At 30.1% G+C, this 22097-nt stretch overlaps 1 protein-coding gene and 1 pseudogene across 2 annotated transcripts; one reads left to right on the top strand and one right to left on the bottom strand.

The window, feature by feature from the left end:
- The first annotated feature begins 10738 nt into the window (after positions 1 to 10738).
- LOC108470019 (F-box/FBD/LRR-repeat protein At1g13570-like) lies at positions 10739 to 13158 on the top strand (annotated as a pseudogene).
- A 5215-nt stretch (positions 13159 to 18373) lies between these two features.
- Positions 18374 to 21595, bottom strand: LOC108470018 (uncharacterized). Of its 2 annotated transcripts, XM_053018231.1 has the most exons (6): positions 21314 to 21595; positions 21106 to 21229; positions 20308 to 20438; positions 20151 to 20228; positions 19685 to 20032; positions 18374 to 18867 (listed from the first exon to the last, which is right to left on the bottom strand). In XM_053018231.1, the coding sequence occupies exons 5-6, from the start codon at positions 20026 to 20028 to the stop codon at positions 18636 to 18638; spliced, it is 576 nt and encodes a 191-aa protein (XP_052874191.1). In that variant the 5' UTR covers positions 20029 to 20032; positions 20151 to 20228; positions 20308 to 20438; positions 21106 to 21229; positions 21314 to 21595; the 3' UTR covers positions 18374 to 18635. The 2 variants fall into 2 exon arrangements, with proteins under 2 accessions (XP_052874191.1, XP_017626686.1); XM_017771197.2 differs by having other exon boundaries at positions 20151 to 20438; positions 21106 to 21595.
- Positions 21596 to 22097: the final 502 nt, after the last annotated feature.

Raw genomic sequence — 22097 nt, 5'->3', positions numbered from 1 at the left:
GACTAATCCGAGAACTTAAGAGAATTCTAAGAAAATTTCTAGGGTTGAGCTTTACACGCCCGTGTGGAGGTAATGCCACGCCCGTGTGCTTTAGGACATGCCCGTGTCCTTTACTTGTATGGGATTTTTAAAAATTATTTTTCATTTCAAACCTACAGGGGTTTTCACACGGCTGGGCACACGCCCGTGTCCCTCACAAGGCCTAGACACGTCTGTGTCCTCACTCGTGTCCAAAAACTTGGACATTCTTTTTATGACATCATCACTTATTTAGGGGCACACGGCTATCGCAAACGCCGGTGTGCTAGGCCGTGTCCTTCACACAGTTGAGACACACGGTCGTGTCTCTACCCGTGTATTTACTACCATGCAAACTGACTTAGAAATTTTAGGTGCAAGGGACACACGACTGGGCAACACACCCAAGGGACATATGCTTGTATGTTTACCCGTGTGGACCTTTTTGGAAGCTATTTTCCAAGCTATTGGTCACCCTCAATCACTCATACATTCAAACACACTTTACAACATGCAACATGACATATTTATACACTCAAACATTCCACACCATGGCACTCTCACATCTTCATAATGTCATTTTATTGCACCCTCATTTGTTACACCATTTAGAGGCATTCCACACCCATTTCATGCATTATTAAACTTGTTACCATAACCTCAAATTGTGTATTCATGCACATAGTCATTTTAAGTCATTAGGTCATCCTTTAACCTTTAGCACTTAATCCACACTTTACCATGCATTTATCAATCAACAACATACCACATCATTATCATGTATTCACCAAGCAATAACATATCCTACCATTAAGACACTAACACATGCATGTATGGATAATTAGATTACAACCAAAATGATCAAATATGAGCCATATCACATAGCCATTACAAAAGAATCATCATCATCATATGCCTTCACAAATTAGCCAAATAACATGACACATATCACAAAATGACCAAGTTCCTATACATGCCATACTCAAAATAATAATTTCACTATACCTAATAGTCTTTTGATAGTGTGATCGAATACTCCAACAGCTTCCGATCCCTGAGTTAGCTTAGCAGAAGAGGGGAATAAGCATTAAAGCTTAATAATTCCATATAAAAATAATATGTAAAAGTAATAAACAATCAACATGTAAAAACATGGTAATATATACATAAAGATTTTTCTCTATTCAAACCTTTTTGCTTACTCATCATATGCTCATACATACTTGCTCATCTTAAATAGATCCTTATCAAAGCATTACTCATAGGTTTGGCGTACGTACCTGTACTCATCGTAGATATCGATAACCATACCTCTTTCATATGCCCTCCTCGAGACTTTTATTACAATCGTTACATTACCGATTGACCACTCGAAATACTATTGGATACGTGGAAACCTTGCACATAAGTGCTACATATACAAACGTAGCTGAAGCTACCATATAACATATAACACATCCATAATAAACTCAGATCTCTCAATGAGCTCGAATGTTACATGAATCGCATCCATCATGAACTCGGACCATTCAACGAGCTCGGATGCTCGCATTCATAATGAACTTAGACCTCTCAACGAGCTCGGATGCTACATACCTCACGAACCTAGACCACTCAACGAGTTTAGACCCCTTAGTTCCTAGTGACATGTCACTTGTATCCTAAACTATTCCTAAGGTTCAAACAGGATTTTCCTCACTTGCATATAGTTTCTCCATCGTACTTGCTCGTAACATTGTGGTTAACGACCATGATAACATTAATGCTTTCATAACAATCAATAGGCATATAACTCATAATTACAATAAAACATTTATCACATCATATTAAAGCATTAAAACATACTACAATACCACATTATTTGCACATGTACTTACCTCGGTACAAAACGATGATAATCGAGCCTAATCGTCGTATACTTTATTCTTTTCTCGATCAAGTCCCGATTCACATGTTTCTTGATCTATAATGCCAAACTTATTTATTATTCACATTATTCAAATGGGTCCATAAATCATACTCTTGCAAATTTACATTTTGACCCCTAAACTTTCACATTAGTCTCTCGGCTTGTAAAATGAAATGCATGCATTTTCTTGATTACCCAAGCTAGGCCAGACCTTTTCTATGCTAATATCAGCCCATATTTTCTTTTATTTCACATTATTACTACTCACTTTTACACTTTTACAAACAAGTCCCTTGTTTAGGTGTTTTCACTAAAAATCACTTAATAAAATATGTTCACCATGCATCAAACATTCATATTCCTCCATAAATTATCAAAATAAAAGCATATCATGCCTGGGTCAATTTTCATACATGAACCCTAGCTCAAAATATAGCTAGAAATGGGTAGATCATGTTTTCGGGACTTCAAAAATACAAAGAACATTAAAAACGGGGGTAGGGAACACTTATTATTGAGCTTGGAAATGTTAAACAAAACCCTAACTATGGTGTTTTGTGATTTTCGATAGCCAAGGAGGAAGATGGACACATTTTTGGTTTGGTTTTTCCCTTTTTATTCTTTTAATTACCTAATGACCAAAATGCCCTTAGGGTTTCTCTTTCCAATATTTTTCTATGCATGTCTATTTTTGTCCAAAATTTTATAAATTGGTCAAATTGCTAATTATGACCTTCTAATTCATAATCTAATGCAATTTCATGCTTAAAGCTTCTAGAATACAAGTTTTTCCTTTATTCAATTTGGTCCCTAACATGCAATTAGACATTTTATGCATAGAATTTCTTCATGAAGCTTTCACACAAGCATGCATTCATAACATAAACCCCATAATAATCATAAAATAATTATTTCTATCTCAGATTTATGGTTTCGAAACCACTGTTCTGACTAGGCCCTAATTCGGGATGTTACAAAGATAGTGAACTAGTAAGCTGACACGGCACAAAAATGGGGACATCGTTGGATAACTCGCGTGGTAGGTAGTATAATATGATGGATGAGGCATGTTTAAGAAAATGAATAAACGGGCTAGTAAGAGAATCTACTAACTCACGAATATAAGGAAACAAGTAGGAAAGTCTGGAAAGGCAGGTAGGCTAATAAGGGCATCTACCAAACTGCAATGTTGTGAGGAATTGGTATAAGTGGTTTTAACACGTCAGATGTAATGTAGGAGATATTGTATTAGAGGTACTTAAGTATCTGACTGGTAAGCCCGCTAGAGATTGGCGAGTAAACTAGTATTGGGTAAGATATTGAGATGAACAAATAGATACAAATCCCAAAGGTCGGGGGGGAAAAGGCAACAAGAGTTGGGTGAGTCTGCCAAGGACTATCTTTGGTAAATAATCCACCGGGATTTTAATAAATTCGTGGATGTTTGTTGAATCTAATTTGACATAGGAAAATCCTTAAGGGGCTATCTGCTATTGGAAATGTCTCAACAAATATACCGAAGGGGAAATATCCTATAGTGAAATCCTGCAGAGAGTAAGACCACAAGAAAAATGAGTGTTTACACAACCAAATGACATATATGGGGCTGCAAGAGAAGATATTAGAATTAGGCCTTCCTTAAGGAAGTGTGTATGCGAGGGCTAAAATAGAATAAGATAAGTATCAGGGTAATAATGTAACCATATGTCGAGATCAGTGTAGAATGAATGAATTAGGGCAAGGACCTACCATTGAGGCGGTGGCAATGGTCAGACCGTTGGTAGAAGTAAACAATCTGAATGAATAAAGTATGTAACTATCTTTAAATAGACAAGTCGGGAAGGGGGATATGAAGATATGTGAAGAAGTTGTATAGGGTCAAATTTTGATAGAAGTTATTTGGAAGAGTACATCTAAGTCTATACCAGGAACTAAGTCCACTAAACGAATGGCTTGGAGATTTCATGGCTTAGGATACACCTACTAGATGACGAAAATTCCTAAAGATGCACAGGGGGTTATGAATTCCATGTTTATATATATATATATATATTTCATTCTTAGAAATACAATACTTATGTTCATTGTTGTACAAGATTTCAATAAGTTTATTTGAACTTATGGTTGTACTGCTTTGGATGTAGGTTCAAGATTAATAAATTTGTAGAAGAATGGATCAAGCCAGACATTCCTAGCATTGTACGAAGGTTGCGAAAATTGTAACATGCTTATAGAGGGGCACCTTTAGAAGCCACCTTTAAAGGCCACGCCTTAGGGATCAAGCTGGATATCTCTATATTAGAATTTTTTTAATAATTTTTAGATAATTGACAGGGTTAATATGATATATATATTTCGCATAAATGTCATTAGTAGAAGTTAAATTTTTGAATCAGATATTGTCTCAGTATGTGAACAACATAGTTTAGGAATTTGTGAAGTTAATCAAGTGGTTGTAACATTCGGTACCCGGTCCTGGCAATCGGGTCAGTTAAAGGTTGTTACAAAGTACTCTACTAGTATTATAACTTTGTAGTTGTAGATTTTTATATGTCAAGTGAGATCTTTGCTTCCTAATTGTAGAAATAGAAACATATTTTTTCTCTACTATACATGGTTATGTACAAGGTAGTTCTCAGTTTCAAAAAAACAATTAGTTCTTACGTATTTTATTCTCTAAAATTGTTTCTAAGGATATATTAATGGAAAAGGTAGATTAAGATTGCAACTAGATCAACAACTATGATATTAACTCATCTGAGGGATCTTTACAATATTCTCCAAACACCAATGGGCACTAACATGTGCAAACAATGAGAATTGATAGAAGGCTACTATTCTTTTCCATTATGATGAACTGGAGGTAGTAAGTCAAGACTTTTTGCAAAGTCAATTACTATAAAATAGTAATCAAGTCATTCATCACAAAAATGAACGACCCATGACCATGTTTATTTTTCATCAACCATATAATGCCAATGAGAGGATATCATTTACCCATGTCTCAGGCTATGAATTTCACTATTGTGAATGACCCTACATACTGTAGAAGTCGTACACCAAACACACCAATTTTTGGTTCCTTATCTATTCGAACTTTGGCATTTACTTACATCAAAGTGTACAAGTCACGTATACATAATCCGTCATCCACATAGGATTTAGGTATGCCACACTATGAATGTCACAAGTGAATAAATCTATAAACGGATTCAGGATCTATTCTTCTTGGGTCCAGTTAAATGTACTGCTAGTCTAGTCAGTCATCTATGTCTCTATCTTCTAGGAGTCATCTGTTCCGATGCTCGAGATAAAATATCTCCCTAATTGGACTTGATAGACGACATATTAGTCTTTCAATTGGCTTGCTCATTTTCAACTAGACTAAGGACATGTTTAGGTTCGTCTGCTAATACAATTTGTCTTTCCGTATTATGATCTAACCACGTAATACCGTTTAGTATTAGTTTAAATGTTAGACAACCAATGAGCAACAATGGCGGCACTGAAAAACATTGGGGCAAACGTACCATTTTCATAATTAATCTATTTCCTATCCTATTTTTGTATTTAATTATATTTTTAGTATAATTTTTGAAAAAGAGCCAATATTAAATCATAATTTAATTTATTTATACCACCTATAATCGATTGGTTAAGAGAATTTCTTTTAATGAAAATAATGAGTTTTTTTTATCTAAATAATGCAAAAATAATTACAAAAAAGGGATGGGTTTAAGATTAATTACGAGAATGATATGTTTTTTATAGTAAAATTGGGTGTCGTCAACGTGTCAGGTGACACCAGTTGTAAATTATAATATTTTAATAAAAATAAAATGAAATAAAAATATTTTAATGTAAAAAGGGGTGATGCCAAAATGATAGCGGCACCCCTTTTTCTCCTTCTGACTTTTAGCTTTTCTTTTTTTAATTTGGGGTAGTAGTATAATTTTAAATTTCATACCTCTATTTTATGGAATTTAGTCCTTTTATTACCATAATTAATAAAACCATCAATTTAACCATTTATATATGGCAAATTAGAAAAGAATCAACGGTTCAAGTTTATATGTTTTTATCAACAATTGGCTTAGTTTTGATAATGTGCGAGGATTAAATTTTAAAAAATCATAGTAAAGGGATTAATTTCTCAATTTTATAAAGTACATAGATAAAATTCATAATTAGACCTTTAAAACAAACATAGCAATACTAAACATTGTATGGTTATAGAAACATATATGATACAAAAAATAATTAAAACATGAGAAAACATAAAAACATAAACTTACCAAAATTTTCTAATTTGCCACATATAAATTGTTGAATTGATGATTTTATTAATTCTTTGCATATGAATTTGATAAACACTTGATCTTGAAGTAAGTAATTTGATGATCGAGTTTAATCTTGGAGTAAGTAATTTGATGATCGAGTTTAATAGTATCAAATAATTTGACTAACTTTTTAAATTTGAAAACATACAAAGGCCAAATTTTGACAATTGAAAATAAAAGGATTTACTTCTAATTATTATAAAATTGAATTATGAAATTCAAAATTATACCATAACCACTTCATTAAAAAAGACAAAACTAAAAGTCGGAAGGAGAAAAATAAGTGACGAGAGACATTTTGGCAGCACCCCTTTTTACATTAAAATATTATTTTTAATTTATTAATTTATTTATTTATTGAAAATATTATTTTTATAGTTGGTGCCACCTAACACGTTGGAGGCACCCAATTTTATTGTAGGAAACATACCATTCTCGTAATTAATCTACAACCTATCTTTTTTTTATTATTTAGGTAAAAAACTTTAGATTTTTATAACTTTTATTTAAAAAATGGATTAGGAGTTTAAAAAGCCTTCAAACTTTTTTTAAAAAAAAAGGCAATTATATAACACCCTTAACCCATATCCGTCACTGAAACTGGAATACACCCGTATCCGTCACTGAAACTGGAATACGTAGTATTACCGGACAAACGAAATAGTAAAATATTCAAATCATACATTAATATAAACATAATCAAATTTCATTCAAATACATTCATAATGTCCCTTAATAGAGCTCTCGAGACCCTAAAAATACTATAGAAACAATTCGGGACTAAACTGAAAATATTTGGAAATTCTAGGAAAAAGCTAAAAAAATTTGGACTGTAAGGGTCACACGGCTGTGTGACCAGGCTGTGTGACTCACAAGGCTGAGACACAAGACCATGTGATCAGGTTGTGAGACTCACACGGCTAAGACACACGCCTGTGTCTCATGCTGTGTGGATATTCAGAATAGGGACACACGACTGTGTCCCAGCCCGTGTCCATACCCGTGTAACTCACTAACTTGGGTTACACAACCAAGCCACACACCCGTGTGCCAGGTTGTGTACCTCTGATATGACCTCACACGCCTGTGTGCCAGGCTGTTTAACTGCCTGACTTGTAAGCCTTGAACCTACAAGGGGCACATGGCTGTGTCGCATGACTGTACGTCATACACGGGTGAGACATACGCCCGTGTCTCAAGCCATGTGGCCCCAAAATGAACCTTAAAACACAAGTTTACCATTTCAAGTTGCTTGACCTTAATAAACCCAAATACCAACTAAAATACCAACTCAAAGTGATATTAATCGAGCCAAAAACACATCAAAACCAACCTAATAAGTGTCTAACCAATGTACCATAGTTGGTACCCCAAGTATATACAATTTTACAACAAAATAAACATTAATTCAATTTTTCAACTCATTCAAGTAATACCAAATCAATATACCTAACAAAGTTACCACAATCACAATAATTCAAATATATATATACCACACATACTAATATAACAAATATACCTCATTCTCATACAATATGCAAGTTGGTTATTTGCACAAAATATCATTCATAATATTTACATAAGCCAAACATTGACCAAAACTGCACAAAAGCCTATACATGCCATATAATCCGAATTAAACGTTCAAAAACTACCGAGATAAGCTGGATAGTGTGACTTGGGTGCCAATCCAATCGTCCAACCTTTTGAAAATCTACAATGACGTTAAATAACACAAGTAAGCCTAATGAGCTAAGTAAGTTCAACGAATTAAATGATAAATTTTACCGAACTAATTATAATAATTCAAACAATAATAACCATTCAAAAGAAACCTGTCATTCACAACTTCAATCGATAATTCATCTATATTCAGATTAATATGAAATAAACAACATATCTTTCAAATTCATTAAATGAACTACCTTATTGAGATTTTCCATTTGAAGAACGAATTACGAGTAAGAGTACATCATCAACAGAAGCTCATAAGAGTTGGTCCTCCTGACCACGTTAACAGAAGCTCGTAAGAGCTTATCCAACCGAATCATGCCAAACAGAAAGTATAATGCGAAAGTTCACAACAAATGCTGAACCTCAGTTTACTTGGGTAATATGCCGATATCTCCCTCTAATACCATCTCCACTCCAAACCCCCATCATACACAAAACATGAATGCACTGAAATCCCGTATTCAATCCAAACCGAGTATTAACATCAATAATATAATATCAACAATAATTCATTTCCAATAATAGAACATATATATATATAATATCAATCATCAATTTATAAAAATGTTAAATTTTAACCATACGGACTTACTTGGACTAAATTGTAGTCGTTGTAGAAGTTCAGAGACTATTCCACTATTTTTCTTTTTTCACGAGTATCTACGAGATTTGGACCTAAAATGTAAAATTTTTCATTATTAGAACATATTTTATTTCCAAACTATTTTACAATTAATACTATTTTATTTTTAAAATTACACAATTACCCTAAACTTTTACCCTTTTTGCATTTAGTCTCTTAACCCAAAATTCATCAAATTAACCATTTTTCTCAAGTAAATATTTTATCAAAATATAATAGGCTCTCAAAAATCCTCTCATAAACATCAAATTCACTATTAAACCCTAAAATTTTGACATTTTCACAATTTAATCCTAAAATCAAAATCTAACAAAAATCACTTTACAAATTCATCAAATAGTATAATCAAAGCTCCAAATACATGTTATTCATCAAGAACATTCAATACTCAACAATGGTAACTTCCAAAATTTTTAACAGTATAAAAACGAAGGTACAGACTAGTTGGACTTAGTTGCAATGATCTCAAAAACATAAAAATTACAAGAAAACGATTCAATTTCCTTACCATGCAAAGACAAAATATAAACAAAGCTTCCTAGATTATCAATGGTGAGGTTCGGCCAAGAAGAAGAGAAAAATGAGAAAAATAAAGCTTTTATTTCAAATTGTTTCTTTAATTTTGAATAAATTACAAAATTGCCATTAAAACATTTTATTTTGTCATTTTCTTTTAATTAGCTCTCCCACTATTTAAATTAAGGCTTAATTCCTTCCTAAAATACTAATTAACCATTTAATCACCTAAATGCATTAATTAACAAGTTTTGCACCTTTTTCAATTTGATCTTTTTTCTCTTAATTAACTATTTAAACGTTAATATTTCTAAACCAAATTTTAATACGACTATAATGACTCTATAAATATTCTAAAAGTAATATTTACAAGTTGATACAACGAAAATTTGTGGGCCTGAAGCCACTATTCCGCCACAACTAAAAATCGGACTGTTACAAATTAAGCTCCTATTTTTTTTTTGCGCACAATTGGGTACTTGAACTTTCAAAATACACCGAAAAGGCCTTCAAACTTAAAAATAAAATAAAATTAAGCCTCTACTTTTTTTTACACTCAATTAGATACTTGAACTATCAAAATGCATCAAAAAAATCTTTTGACCATTAATTTTAACAGTTAATCGTTAAAGTTAATTGCTCTAATTTTTTTCAGTTAAAGCCACCACGGCATGACACGTGGCAAAAGAAATATAAAAATAAAAATCAATAAAAGTTATAAATATTATTAAATTTTAATAAAATAAAAATAATTAAAATTTATTAAAATTAGAATTTTTAAAATTATAAAAATCATAAAATAATTATAAAATACATAAAAAAGCCCTTTAACCATTAACTTTAACTATTGATGTTGAAGTTAAAGAACCCAATTTTTTCAGTTAAAGCCATCACGTGTCGTAACACATCATGACATGTGGCGAAAATGATAAAAAAATAAAAATCAATAAAATTTTATAGAAATATTATAAAATACTTCTTTTGGCACGATAGTTTTGAGAATTTTTACATTTTTTTATAATTTTCTTACCACTTTATAAAATTTTTATTTTTTATATTTCTATATATTTTATAATTAATTTTATAATTTTTATAAAATTTACAATTTTATATTTTTTCGATTTTATACTTTTTATATATTTTTATTAAAATATAATAATTTTTATAAATTTTATTGATTTTATTTTTATTATTTTTGTCACATGTTACACTGTGGTTGTGACACTTGGTGGCTTTAATTGAAAAAGATTAGGAACGATTAATTTTAACTGTCAAATGGCCTTTTTGATGCATTTTTGTAATTCGACTATCCAATCAAGTGAAAAAAAAAAACGAAGCAAGAACATAGTTGCTCCTTAAAAAAATTTAAGATCTATAATTTAAAAATTCAAATACTGAATTGAGTATAGAAAAAATTAATTATTATTTTTAAATAGTTTGAGAGCACTTACACCCTTAAACCTAAAAAAAATTAACTGAAAAATAACAGGAATTATAATATACTCGTTACAATGTGAAAGCGAGCAACCAAATTGTATGATATTCGATAGCCTAAACTTAGTCGGTAAGTAGCCCACTAAATAAACTAGTTAGGCCCAACGTCTTTTTATATTAAAGGAACTTGAACAAGGCAACGCAAGCACCAGTCTTCAAATTTTCAAAACCTACTTTCCTCTTTTATATCTCATTCATCTCAGTATCTGTAATGATTTTCTTTCTTACTCGCGTTATGCTGTTCCTGTAACAATTCCGCTGAATTTTAGTTTGTTTATTAATTTAATTTCATTGTTTGCAGCTAAATCTTAAAAAGCCATAGGATTTATTTCATTTTGGAGATTGAGATGAGTGAAGTTTTACAAATTACCAGCCCCTCTGTTTCGAAAGCACAAAAGGTATTTGCTTTAATCTGTCTGACCTAAGCTGTTTTTTGTTTCTTTTTTCGTATTGATTCTTTGATTGATTTGGTTTCCTTTACTTATGGGGGCACTAGAGAGAATATGATAACATAAATGAACTACCAGATGAACTTTTGATTTCGATTCTGGCTCGTATGCCAATGAAAGAAGCAGCGAGAACTAGTGTCCTTTCACGCCGATGGAAAAAGCTTTGGACTTCCCATCCATATCTAGTCTTTGACGGTTCAAACTCATTGCGTGGCATTCATTACAGGTCGGAGCAAGTTTTAGAATCAGAACAGTTTAAGTACTTAAATTGGGTGAACGATGTCTTAGAATCTCATCATGATGCAGCCATTGATGAATTCAAAATTCGCTTTTATCTCGACCAATGTTATCAAAGTGACATTGATGACTGGGTCAGGTTTGCATTTGGAAAGAAAGTTCAAAGATTCGAACTGGATTTGTCCAGTTCTTGAGTCATCTCTCATGTTCAAGATTCTGGTTGCGAGTTATATTTACACACTCTTCATTTTCAAACTCCTCTTTCACTCATATCCCTTGTACTAAAGCAAGTACGTGTGAGTGGGGAAGTTCTCGAAAACCTTCTATCCAATAGCCCTTTTCTCGAACGCCTATGCATTGGAGCTTCGACCTCTCTTGTCCATCTGAGAGTGGCTGGTCCATCACTTTGCTTGACATACTTGGAGATAACTGCCTGTGCAAGAATGAAAATTCTAGAAGTTGATGCCCCCAATCTATTATCACTGAAATATTCTGGACAAAGTATAGAAATTCGCTTCATCGGGGTTCCAAACCTTGCTGAATTATTTATCGGAGGCATGTTTGTGGAAACCTGTACTCGTAGCTATTTATTGCCTCTGGTTCCAACATTTGCCTCTCTACTCCGGAAGCTTGTACTAGAGATGAGAGTTGATGAGGTCAGTCTGCGGAATTTTGGTTCATTGGTTGTAGTTAGATTGGTTCTTTAGTTTCTAACTCCTGGTTTGGTAATTCAGAGGAAAATGAAGTTGTTTGAATACCCCATATTGAGTCAACTCAAGGAATTGGAGCTGCAGGTTAGAGCACGTGATCATGATAGCCTTCTTTGTCTCACTTCGTTGATAAATGCCTCTCTTTCCTTGAACCGACTTTCATTGGAGGTAAGCTGTTATTGCTTTGAATTAAATAATGGTTATTTTTGTAGTAGGCACGAGGCATGAATTTAGATAAGGTGTGAGATGATGGAATACATGTGTGGAATACTGTGTTATGCGCCTTGGCGTAAGATCTAGTCACAGGTCTAGACGAGAAAGTATCCTTACTTCGACCTATGGTTACTCAAAGGCAGATTCGTCTTTGACTGAACCCCCTTCCCAAACTAACGTTTGTGATAAAAAATAAAACCCCCCTTTTATTTCATATTGGCAGCCTTTTATAGACTGTTAATGACAAAGGAAAGAGTACTAATTGACATAAAATAGAATTCCTAACTTAGAGTTTATGAAGGAAATAAAAACCTAATATAATAGATAAGTAAAACTAAAACTCTTAATAAAACCTGATATATAATAAATAAATAAAACTAAAAACTCCTATTGCAATTAAAGTGTCCATATCATAATGCAGCTGAGTTGGTCAAAATCGTATACGAGGAGGAGAGAGATGAAAGTGAAGAGGCATCATTATAACCTGAAGGAGGTGGAAATTAGGGGGTTTGTAGGGGGAATAGTTGATTCAGAATTTTGCATCTACTTGGTGGAGAATGCAATATTGCTGGAGAAGATGAGTATAGATCCTTTTACTAAAAATGAGAAAGGAGGGGGAAACTGCTTCAAGGCAGAGAGAGCGAGAGCAGCTAGAGTGCATGCTGAGTATCTCAGTTCCAAATATGGTGTTGAAGATAAGTTGGTAATTCTATGATGTTGATAATTAGAGTTGGATGCCAAACTTTTGTCTGAAGAATAGTTGCATGAATTAGTTAACGCCAATTAGCCTTAGTAGTAGTATTAATAATAGTTTTAAGGCTAGTTTAACATTGCTTTTGAAAATTGAAAAGTGCTTTTGAGAAATATTTTTGAAAAGTTTAGTTTAAGATTTAAATATTTAGTATTGTTGTCAAAAATTGTTTTTAAAAATAAAATGTCCATTTTAGAAATGATATTATAAAGTAACAAATATACATTTAAATAATATTTAAATTAATTAATATTATAATATTTTAGCATGAATATAAAAATAATTTATTATAACTTATTGTTAATATTTTAATATATAAAATATTAATTTTAAATATTTTAAGTAATTAATATTATTTATAAAATTTAATTAGAATATAAAATTATATTTCAAATATTTAAATATAATCATTAAAATTTATAATTAGAACAAGAAAATATGGGAAGCAATAGAGAATGTATTTTATTAGCCAATAGAATCATTATAATGCTTGAGTCTCTATTTATAGACATAGGAAGTATAAAAGAAATAGATATCTAATTTTAATAACTATTAGAATTTATAATATATTAAAATTTCATCTTGATTATAATAGACATCTATTTAATAAGATATTCATAACACTCTTCTTTAGATATCTATTGGTAGATAATGTGCCTCGATAAAATTATATTAGGAAAAACTTTATGGGATAAAAACCTCGATTAAGGAAAAAATAGTGCAACGTGTATTTACTCCCTTTCATAAAAACATCATATATTTTTTTATATTTTATGTATTCAATCTTGAATATTAGTTTTACAAATGATTATTTGAATGTATTTGTTAAGCATTTATATTATCATTCTTTTAAAGTCATGAGTTAGGAAAATTTGGGAAATATATTTTAATTTCTTTTGGAGATTAAACAATAATCATAACAAACTTTAATCATGATTATTTTATAAAAACACAAATAGATATTTTAGATTATTTTATAATCCCCTTCAATTACTATTCATCGAGTCAAATTTACTACGTATGTTTAAATTAATTCAATTCATATAAATAAACAATTTCTCAAGAATTTTAATATGCTTATAGCGTCTTAAATCTTTTAAAGATTTTAATATAAACTTTACTATATAGTGATTTATAAAAGGTTGTAACAATAATATTAGACATAAGTTAAATCTTTTATGAATTGTCAATTTAATAATATATTTAAAGGTTATTGTATCCACCACAAAAGAATATTATATCTTTTCATAATCAATGTCAAGACTTAGCGAAAAATTTCATATTTTTAATCTGTTTTTGCAAAAGTATTTCAATTGTATCTCACCGGCTTTATACATTTATATATTTAGGTTATTGGTCTAAAACTCTATGAATTTAATTGTATTTGAGTTGTGTATTTTATTTTAATCAATTTATTTCATATCTATATTTCTCAATAGATTTATTCAAGATATTCATTTTATTTCATTATTTCAATAATAATATTACATGCAAAATTATTATTGATCACTTTTATTTTCGGTTTCATATTTTTCGAATTGACATAATTTATCGAGATATCTTATTTTTATTATTTTAAAATTTAGTTTCAGGTATCTGAATCTGTTCTGAAGTTTTACTTATTAGTTATGTCTTAGGTCTCTTCTAGAGCACTCGCTTCTAGTATATGACTATTTAAAAGAATTTTCATCTTTGGAACCGATCAATCTATTATTTATTCTAACTGATTGTCTTATTAGGACTTGGATTCAAATTAAAATATTATATGGTATGTAATATTTGGTTATTCTGTTTAAGTTTATAAATATATCTAACAATTAACTTGTAATGAGTTATTCTTATTGAACTTCTGGTTCAAATTACTCTCTCCCTAACTTATTACAAATTATTTCTCTCCCTCTAATGTCGGGAAAACTATCGAATCAAAATTGTAATTACAAATCATGTCATAATTGAATCTTGAATACATTCAAAACATCTAATAGTATAAAGAAACTTGTAATTAATATATATTCTCAATTTTTTTGAGGATTCATTCATCTTTGTGTATCGTGGTGGAGCAATTGGAATATATATGCACATATAAAAATTCAAATATGAGAAATATTTAACTCTTGATCAAAATTAATTATAATGGAGAGTATTTATAACTTATTGGTTTGATCGTACAACACGTAAATCAACATAATCTCATGTTGAAATAGGAAGTTTAGTTCTTATAAGTAATTGTTTAGACTTTAATCGAGGTGTTTAATCAATAATTTTTCTAAATTATTATTTGCATAAATAACAAACTTTTACAAAAATTTTCAAACTCAATAAATAAAAATTGAGATATAAACGCATCAATATTAACAAGATGAATTGTTTTAATTTCATGATTTGAAATTAATTATTTAAATAAGTAATCTTGAAAACAACATGTTGTAAATTGATAACATATGTGATTATGTTGTAAATGCATCTACCAAAATTATATAATATCAAAACCATCCACATGGTGGATGACTAGGTCCATATTCGTTTAAGGAATATAAGACATTAAAATCTCAATTTTAGCTAATGAGTTTCTAATAATCAATTTTCATTGAGAATAAGAAACATATGAAAATTCTTTTATATTAAAGAATCTTATGATTCCTTAATGAATGATCATATAAATTCTTAATTAATTTTTGTATCATATATGATCCAAGATAGTTTAACTGGTCACACTAAGTAGTAAATGCATTTGTAATAGTAAACTTCGGTTTACTTTAACATGTATTCTAATTGTACTAAATTTGTAATAAATTAATAATTTTATTATCATTCCTTTTACTTTGAATTCACATATAAGTGTTATTATGACATTTACTACTAAAATGACTAAATCAATGTTATTATTATAATGTCACCAAGTCAACAAAATAAATATAATTTCTAAACAATTTTATGTAATATTTACTCGGGAAAATGCCAAAATCTTCAAATATCTAAAAAAAATTGTAACTTCATGTGCATCCAACTATAACGAGCTTTAGATAGAATTACTATATTTTATTGCTCATAAATAGATCTTTCAGAGTCAAATATTTTGCTTCCAACTCCTTAATGGGGATGATGACAAAAGAATATCACAAAGATTATAAAATAAATATAAATTAATAACCCAATCCTCACTTTTCATCCTTTCAAAATAGATATTTATAGCAATAGTGATTTATATGAAATATAATATTTTCTTCATTCACAATCTCAATATAAGATCCATTATAAATATATTTTAAAACCAATGGATTAATCATAACAAGATATTAATATATTAACTCTTTTAGAACTTTCGACTAATTTTGTATTATCAAATATTTGAATAATATTTATTTGGTTTAGTATTAAATAAGATAAATACTTTCTATTTATAATGATAGAATTTATTATTACATTCTCATATCTTTCTTCAAAAATATTAATAGAAACAAAATATTTAGGCATATACCACATATATGGCCAATAATTTTCACTTCACATTGATAACATAAGTTATCTTTACCCTTTGAAGAGTTATCTTAAAAATTCTCATTGTTCTCTTATTTATTCTGTGTTATCAATTTTAGTGATCCATGATTATATCTTTTATTTTCTTTATATTTGCATTCACTTCAAGGAATGTAATAAATCTAGTAGGATAAACTTTTAAACGCCTCCATTGATTCTTTATTTCATAATCACCATCGCAAAACATGCGTGGATTTCAAATCAAAATCCATCTATTTATGTTGTCATAATTAGTCTCCAAACACATCCTCAATTACAAGAATAATGATGATCTCTATATTTTTATTTTTCATAAATGTTATGTATTATTACGTTTACTTCAGGGAATGAAGCAAAATTAATGGAAAGAATTTTATAGTTTTTCATTAGTAATTTATTATTTTGCTTAAGCACTAGAAGGTATGAGATCTTTCATACATATTGTTAAAGTCATTTTCACAATATTATTACTGAGGAGCACATTAGATATTTCAATCATATAGTATAGTATATTCATTCGGGAATATATATAATACAAATACATGAGTATCTCATGTTATTTATATATATGGTTTTAATGTAAAACACATGAAGGTTTTATTCAACATATATTTCTTGATTTGAAAAATAATATTATATTTTATAAAATTTTGTATTACAAGGAGCTAAAATATAAGCTCTTAAAGAGCTTTTTATAGTATGATACAATATTAGCTATTCAGGAGCATATAATCATTTTATTGTATAACTTTAATGAATGATTAATTTATTTTAAATAAAATTTTATTTAGTCATATAAAAATAAAATGAATAGGTATAAATAAAATATATATTAAACGTAACAAATAATAAATTCATGTCACTAATAAATCATTGTGGCTAGATCATATATATTTTATATATCATACCACAACAAAATACAAAATATTATAATGTCAAATTAAAATAACTTTACAGTTATAAAAGTTTAAACATAAACATTTTCTAACCTTCATTTTTATGACATAATTTCATCTTAAATTTTACAATGATATGAAATTATCATAGGTAAGGTGAATATTTCAAAGTTGATGACAAGTAAGTAGTTTTACTCACATTCGCAATAATCACATATCTTAATCAAAATCAAAATTAAACAAATCAATTCTATTAAATATGAAAATATATTTATCTCCACATAAAAAACCCAATAACTAATTGCGTGAAGGGCTTTATAAACTTTTACGGCACGTTTGGTTGGGGGGAATAGAATAGAGCTGTAATGTAATAGAGTTGTAATAGAGTTGTAATAGAATGAAGCTATAATCAATAATTCAATTGTTTGGTTAAATGGAATGGAATAGAGTAGTAATAATATTCTTGTGTTTGGTTGAATGGAATAGATGTTGTAATGGCATAAGGAAAAAGACTTAAATGACCAAAATACTCTTAGTAAAATTTTTTGATAGATGATTATTATTTTAAATTTTAATAAAATTATTATTAAATATAATTTAATAAAATAAAATAAATAATTTAATCATATTTTAACGTAATTATTATTAAATATAATTTAATAAAATAATATATAATTTAATAACATTCTTAATATTATTATTAAAATATGGATTAATAAAAATCATAGTATATAATATTTAAAAATAATATATAACTACTTTATTATTTTTAAACATGTATTTAATGTGCTAAATGTTCCATTATCCATTTATTTTTTCCTTGCACTATTTTTCTTCCTTTAATAAATTTCTTTTATCTTTTATATAATAAAATCAAATTTATATAATCTTCAATTGAATTAATTAGAAGATCCATCTACAACCATGGCTGAATCAATAGACTATCATTTTTATAAACATATCATTTATATTTTTATATAGTTAAATTAAAACACTTGTTCCTTATCAAACTGTAAAGAAAGTTACTCCAAACTAAGGTGCTATACTGTAAAAAAGCATCAAAATAGCACATAAAATATATATTTCAAAGTTTCATCTCAAATTGGATTATCCTACACATTCATGCAACCAAGCATTGCAAACGACACACATTCTACATTCTGATCAACTATAGGTTGTAAGAATACTCAGTAGCGGTACTTTGTCGAGTTATGTAACAGGGCTTCTATCAGCTGGCTCAAGCTCAAAGTCCTTTTCTGTAACAGGGCTTCTATCAGTTGGCTCAAGCTCATCATCAACGTCATCCTTAACGAGAAGAGGAGATTTGTGATCCATGCTTTCAACAGATTCCTCATGGGAATGGGTATCACTTAACTTGTCCCGTTTACCTCGACTAGGTGTCATGTGAGGGGATCTCTCACGTGCTCTTCCCTGCCTATGCCTGCATGAAGAAGAGAGTTAGGGCACTTATCCATGCATATGTAGCATGACCACCTAACTAACAAACTAAGACTTAAACCTAATGGAAACCATAAAACTAAACAAAGACAATGAAGAAATCCTTGCTCAAAGTCAAATGCAGCCTTTCACACCAGCTTCTATCTTTCACTTCAAAATTATGAGATTGATTATGACGGCATGGAATTCATCTATGTAATCGGCTTATTAGCAAACAAGAAAGAGTCAATGATAACATCAACATAGATAATTTCTCATCACAGCAAAACATTCTAGAGAGTAACGCGTCTGCTTAAAGAAAACCAACTATGATGAAAACTGCACAATGACATCAGTTTACATAGGACAATTTTGATTGCACAATGACATCAGTTTACGTTATGGCCATCTTGATTCCCATTTATTTTCCTTTTCCCTTCAGATAAATAAAAACTAACACATCATCATTTTTGATAACTCCCAACATCCATCAAGTTCATTCATAGCTTCTCAGGGCATGAGAAAGCAGGTTTAGGCGTATTTCTTAACAATTAACATAGCAACTTATCCATTCCATTGTAATGAATAATCAGTTTATCCCAACTATATCTTGCTTATATTTTTCCACATGAATTATGCAAACAGAAAAGTAAAAAAATTAGAACAGAACCAGAACTAAGCAAATGTCAGGTCATGTTTGAAGCAGACAACATCATGCTACATGAAGCAGTGCAGAATCAGAAAAAACCAACACAATAGATTATATTAGATAATATTATTAAGCCAAATAAAATGACAATAAATTAATAAAAGATTAATACCTCTCATCACGAGGACTGCCAAAGTTTCCGTTATGATACATAGGACTCTGGCTCCTAAATCCAGGACCATATGGGCGTGATATTTCCCCACAGAAGGGCAAAATGCCATCATCTTCAGGCACATTAGTCTGAATAGAGTTCATAGTTCTTTCAACTAGTTCCCTCTTTCGGCTGCTATAAGCATCTGGAAAACCATTAACATATTCAGTATCTTCATGCGCAATATCAGCTTCAGATGCAAGATCTCCTCGAAGATCCTCCATTTGACCTTCCAAGATTAGCAGTATCAGCTGAAGTCTCTTGCCCAGTTGCTGCTGCCAATTCTGGAGGCAAATCTGGATCATAACCCTAGAAGAAACCAAGACAATTTTACCCTTATTAGCAATAGCAGAACAACAGAAATCATGGCGTTAATCCAAGTACTCAACAATCAAAGGGAAACAATTTTTTAGATATGCATAAGCACCTAATTTATCTGCTCTGTTTGCCCATTTTCATAAACACGAATTTTGCTTTGCATAGTTGTCTCCAAGCGACGTTGTTCCTAGAAGATTTCAACATTGAACGTTCCAAGATCTTAGTTCCGACAAGAACTAAATATAAAGAATCACTGTAGTAATTACCAGTTGTTTGCAATAATCTTTCCAGCTCTCCTCATTTAGACCAAAGTTAAAGAAGCCTGAAAGATCAACACCAGGATATTTCCACGGCTTTTATTCAAAATTGTCAATGTCAACATCAAATATTGTTCTAGCTTCACATAGGGAACAAAAAAATTGTCAGACAAAACAAGCAAAGAAGTTAAAGAGTTTGCAAACGATATTTGAAGAATGAAATACAACAATTTCTGGAAGAAGGCAAAATTATCCTGCAATAAGCAATTTATCTCCATATTCAGCTTCTACAAGCCAAATTTTTTTTTTTCATTCTACTATAAAAAGTGCAGTACACAACAGATGATTAGAACCTTGACATGTAAAAGAGATTGCTATAAACTTTCCATTCAATAACACATTTAAGAAAAATACCAACATTAGCATCATGTAACGAAACGCTAATTGTATTGTAAAAGAGATTGCTAAATCAGAATCTCTTTATAGCAAGTACGACAACATATACAAACAAAAAGCAAGGGCACATACACTGAAACCAAAATATCAATTATAATAAGAATCTCAAGCTGGAAATAACTTGACTTTTATGCCAATAAACCTAATTGAAAATTTTTGCGAAATCAAAATTTCCCCCTAAAGAGGAAAATTTCTTCCACAGGAATTTAGAATCAAAACTAAAATTTGAAAGATCAGAAGGTATTTCTCTAAATCCAATAAAAAAGAACAATCCAAAATCAGCATTAAGAAACCAGAAAGAAAATAGAGGAAGAAAAGTAATGGGAAATTGGAAAGATTAGAAAGAGGTACCCTTGGACATTCTTGAGGATTTGATTAAACCTGGAATCAAGGCTTTCTTTGTTACGCTGATCTTCTTCGCCATGGCTGCTTCTGCTGTTCTTTCAAACCCCTCTTCCTGCTCACTCCAAACGTTCTACACGGGTATATTGGGGGAATGGTGAGAGTAAAGAGAAAGTAAAAGAAGAGAAAGTTTATATAAAAAAGAGAAATTTCATACTCGCATAATCTTTAAAATTTGTTGAAAAAATCTCATATGGGAGTTGGGAGTTCAAAATGATGTGAGATGGGTAGAAAAGGAAAGAAAAATAATTTTGTATATTACTGAAAGCTTTGAATAACTATTCAGAGGAGGTGGCATTGAATAGCTATTCACAGGTTTTGAGGAATCAGGCTGTAATGGCTGTTCAAACTGTAATGGTTATTTAAAGGAATAGGTTTACAGCCAACCAAACCCCTGAAAAGTTTTATTGTATTGAATAAGTGGGAGAATGGCCAAGCCATTAATGTGAACCACGTAAAGCATTAGAGATCCCGATAGTGAATTATATAAATTTAACTTTTTAATAGAAATCAAATTAAATTTTAGAATAAGTTGATTAGATTGGCTTACATTACCATGGATAAGAAGTAGTGATTATAAATCTCCTTTTGTAATGAAAAAAAGAGATCATCCCCAAACAAATATTAAAAAGTAAACTTTGAGGGTGAATTTTACTTCTTGATTTCATATAGGTAATGGTATCAAATCTTTCACCATCCTTAAGAACAAAAAGTAAAACAAGTTAATCAAAACAACGATAACGTATAATGAAAGAAGAATGAAAAATAATAATCAGATGTGAAATATTAAATAAAAGAAACTTTTTGTAAAAAAATTTGTATTTTATCGTCAAAGATATTGAAAATCATGAAGGATAAATTTGATCGTCGACAAAAGGAACTATCACTTTGAGAAAGATCTTGCTGATAATGTGTTATAAAATAAAGAGAGATAGAGAGAG

The sequence above is a fragment of the Gossypium arboreum genome, chromosome 8 (assembly GCF_025698485.1).
Source record: "Gossypium arboreum isolate Shixiya-1 chromosome 8, ASM2569848v2, whole genome shotgun sequence".
In the NCBI taxonomy this organism is placed as follows: Eukaryota; Viridiplantae; Streptophyta; class Magnoliopsida; order Malvales; family Malvaceae; genus Gossypium; species Gossypium arboreum.
Note: the sequence above shows the minus strand (reverse complement) of the source record. Positions and strands in the feature narration are given on the sequence as shown.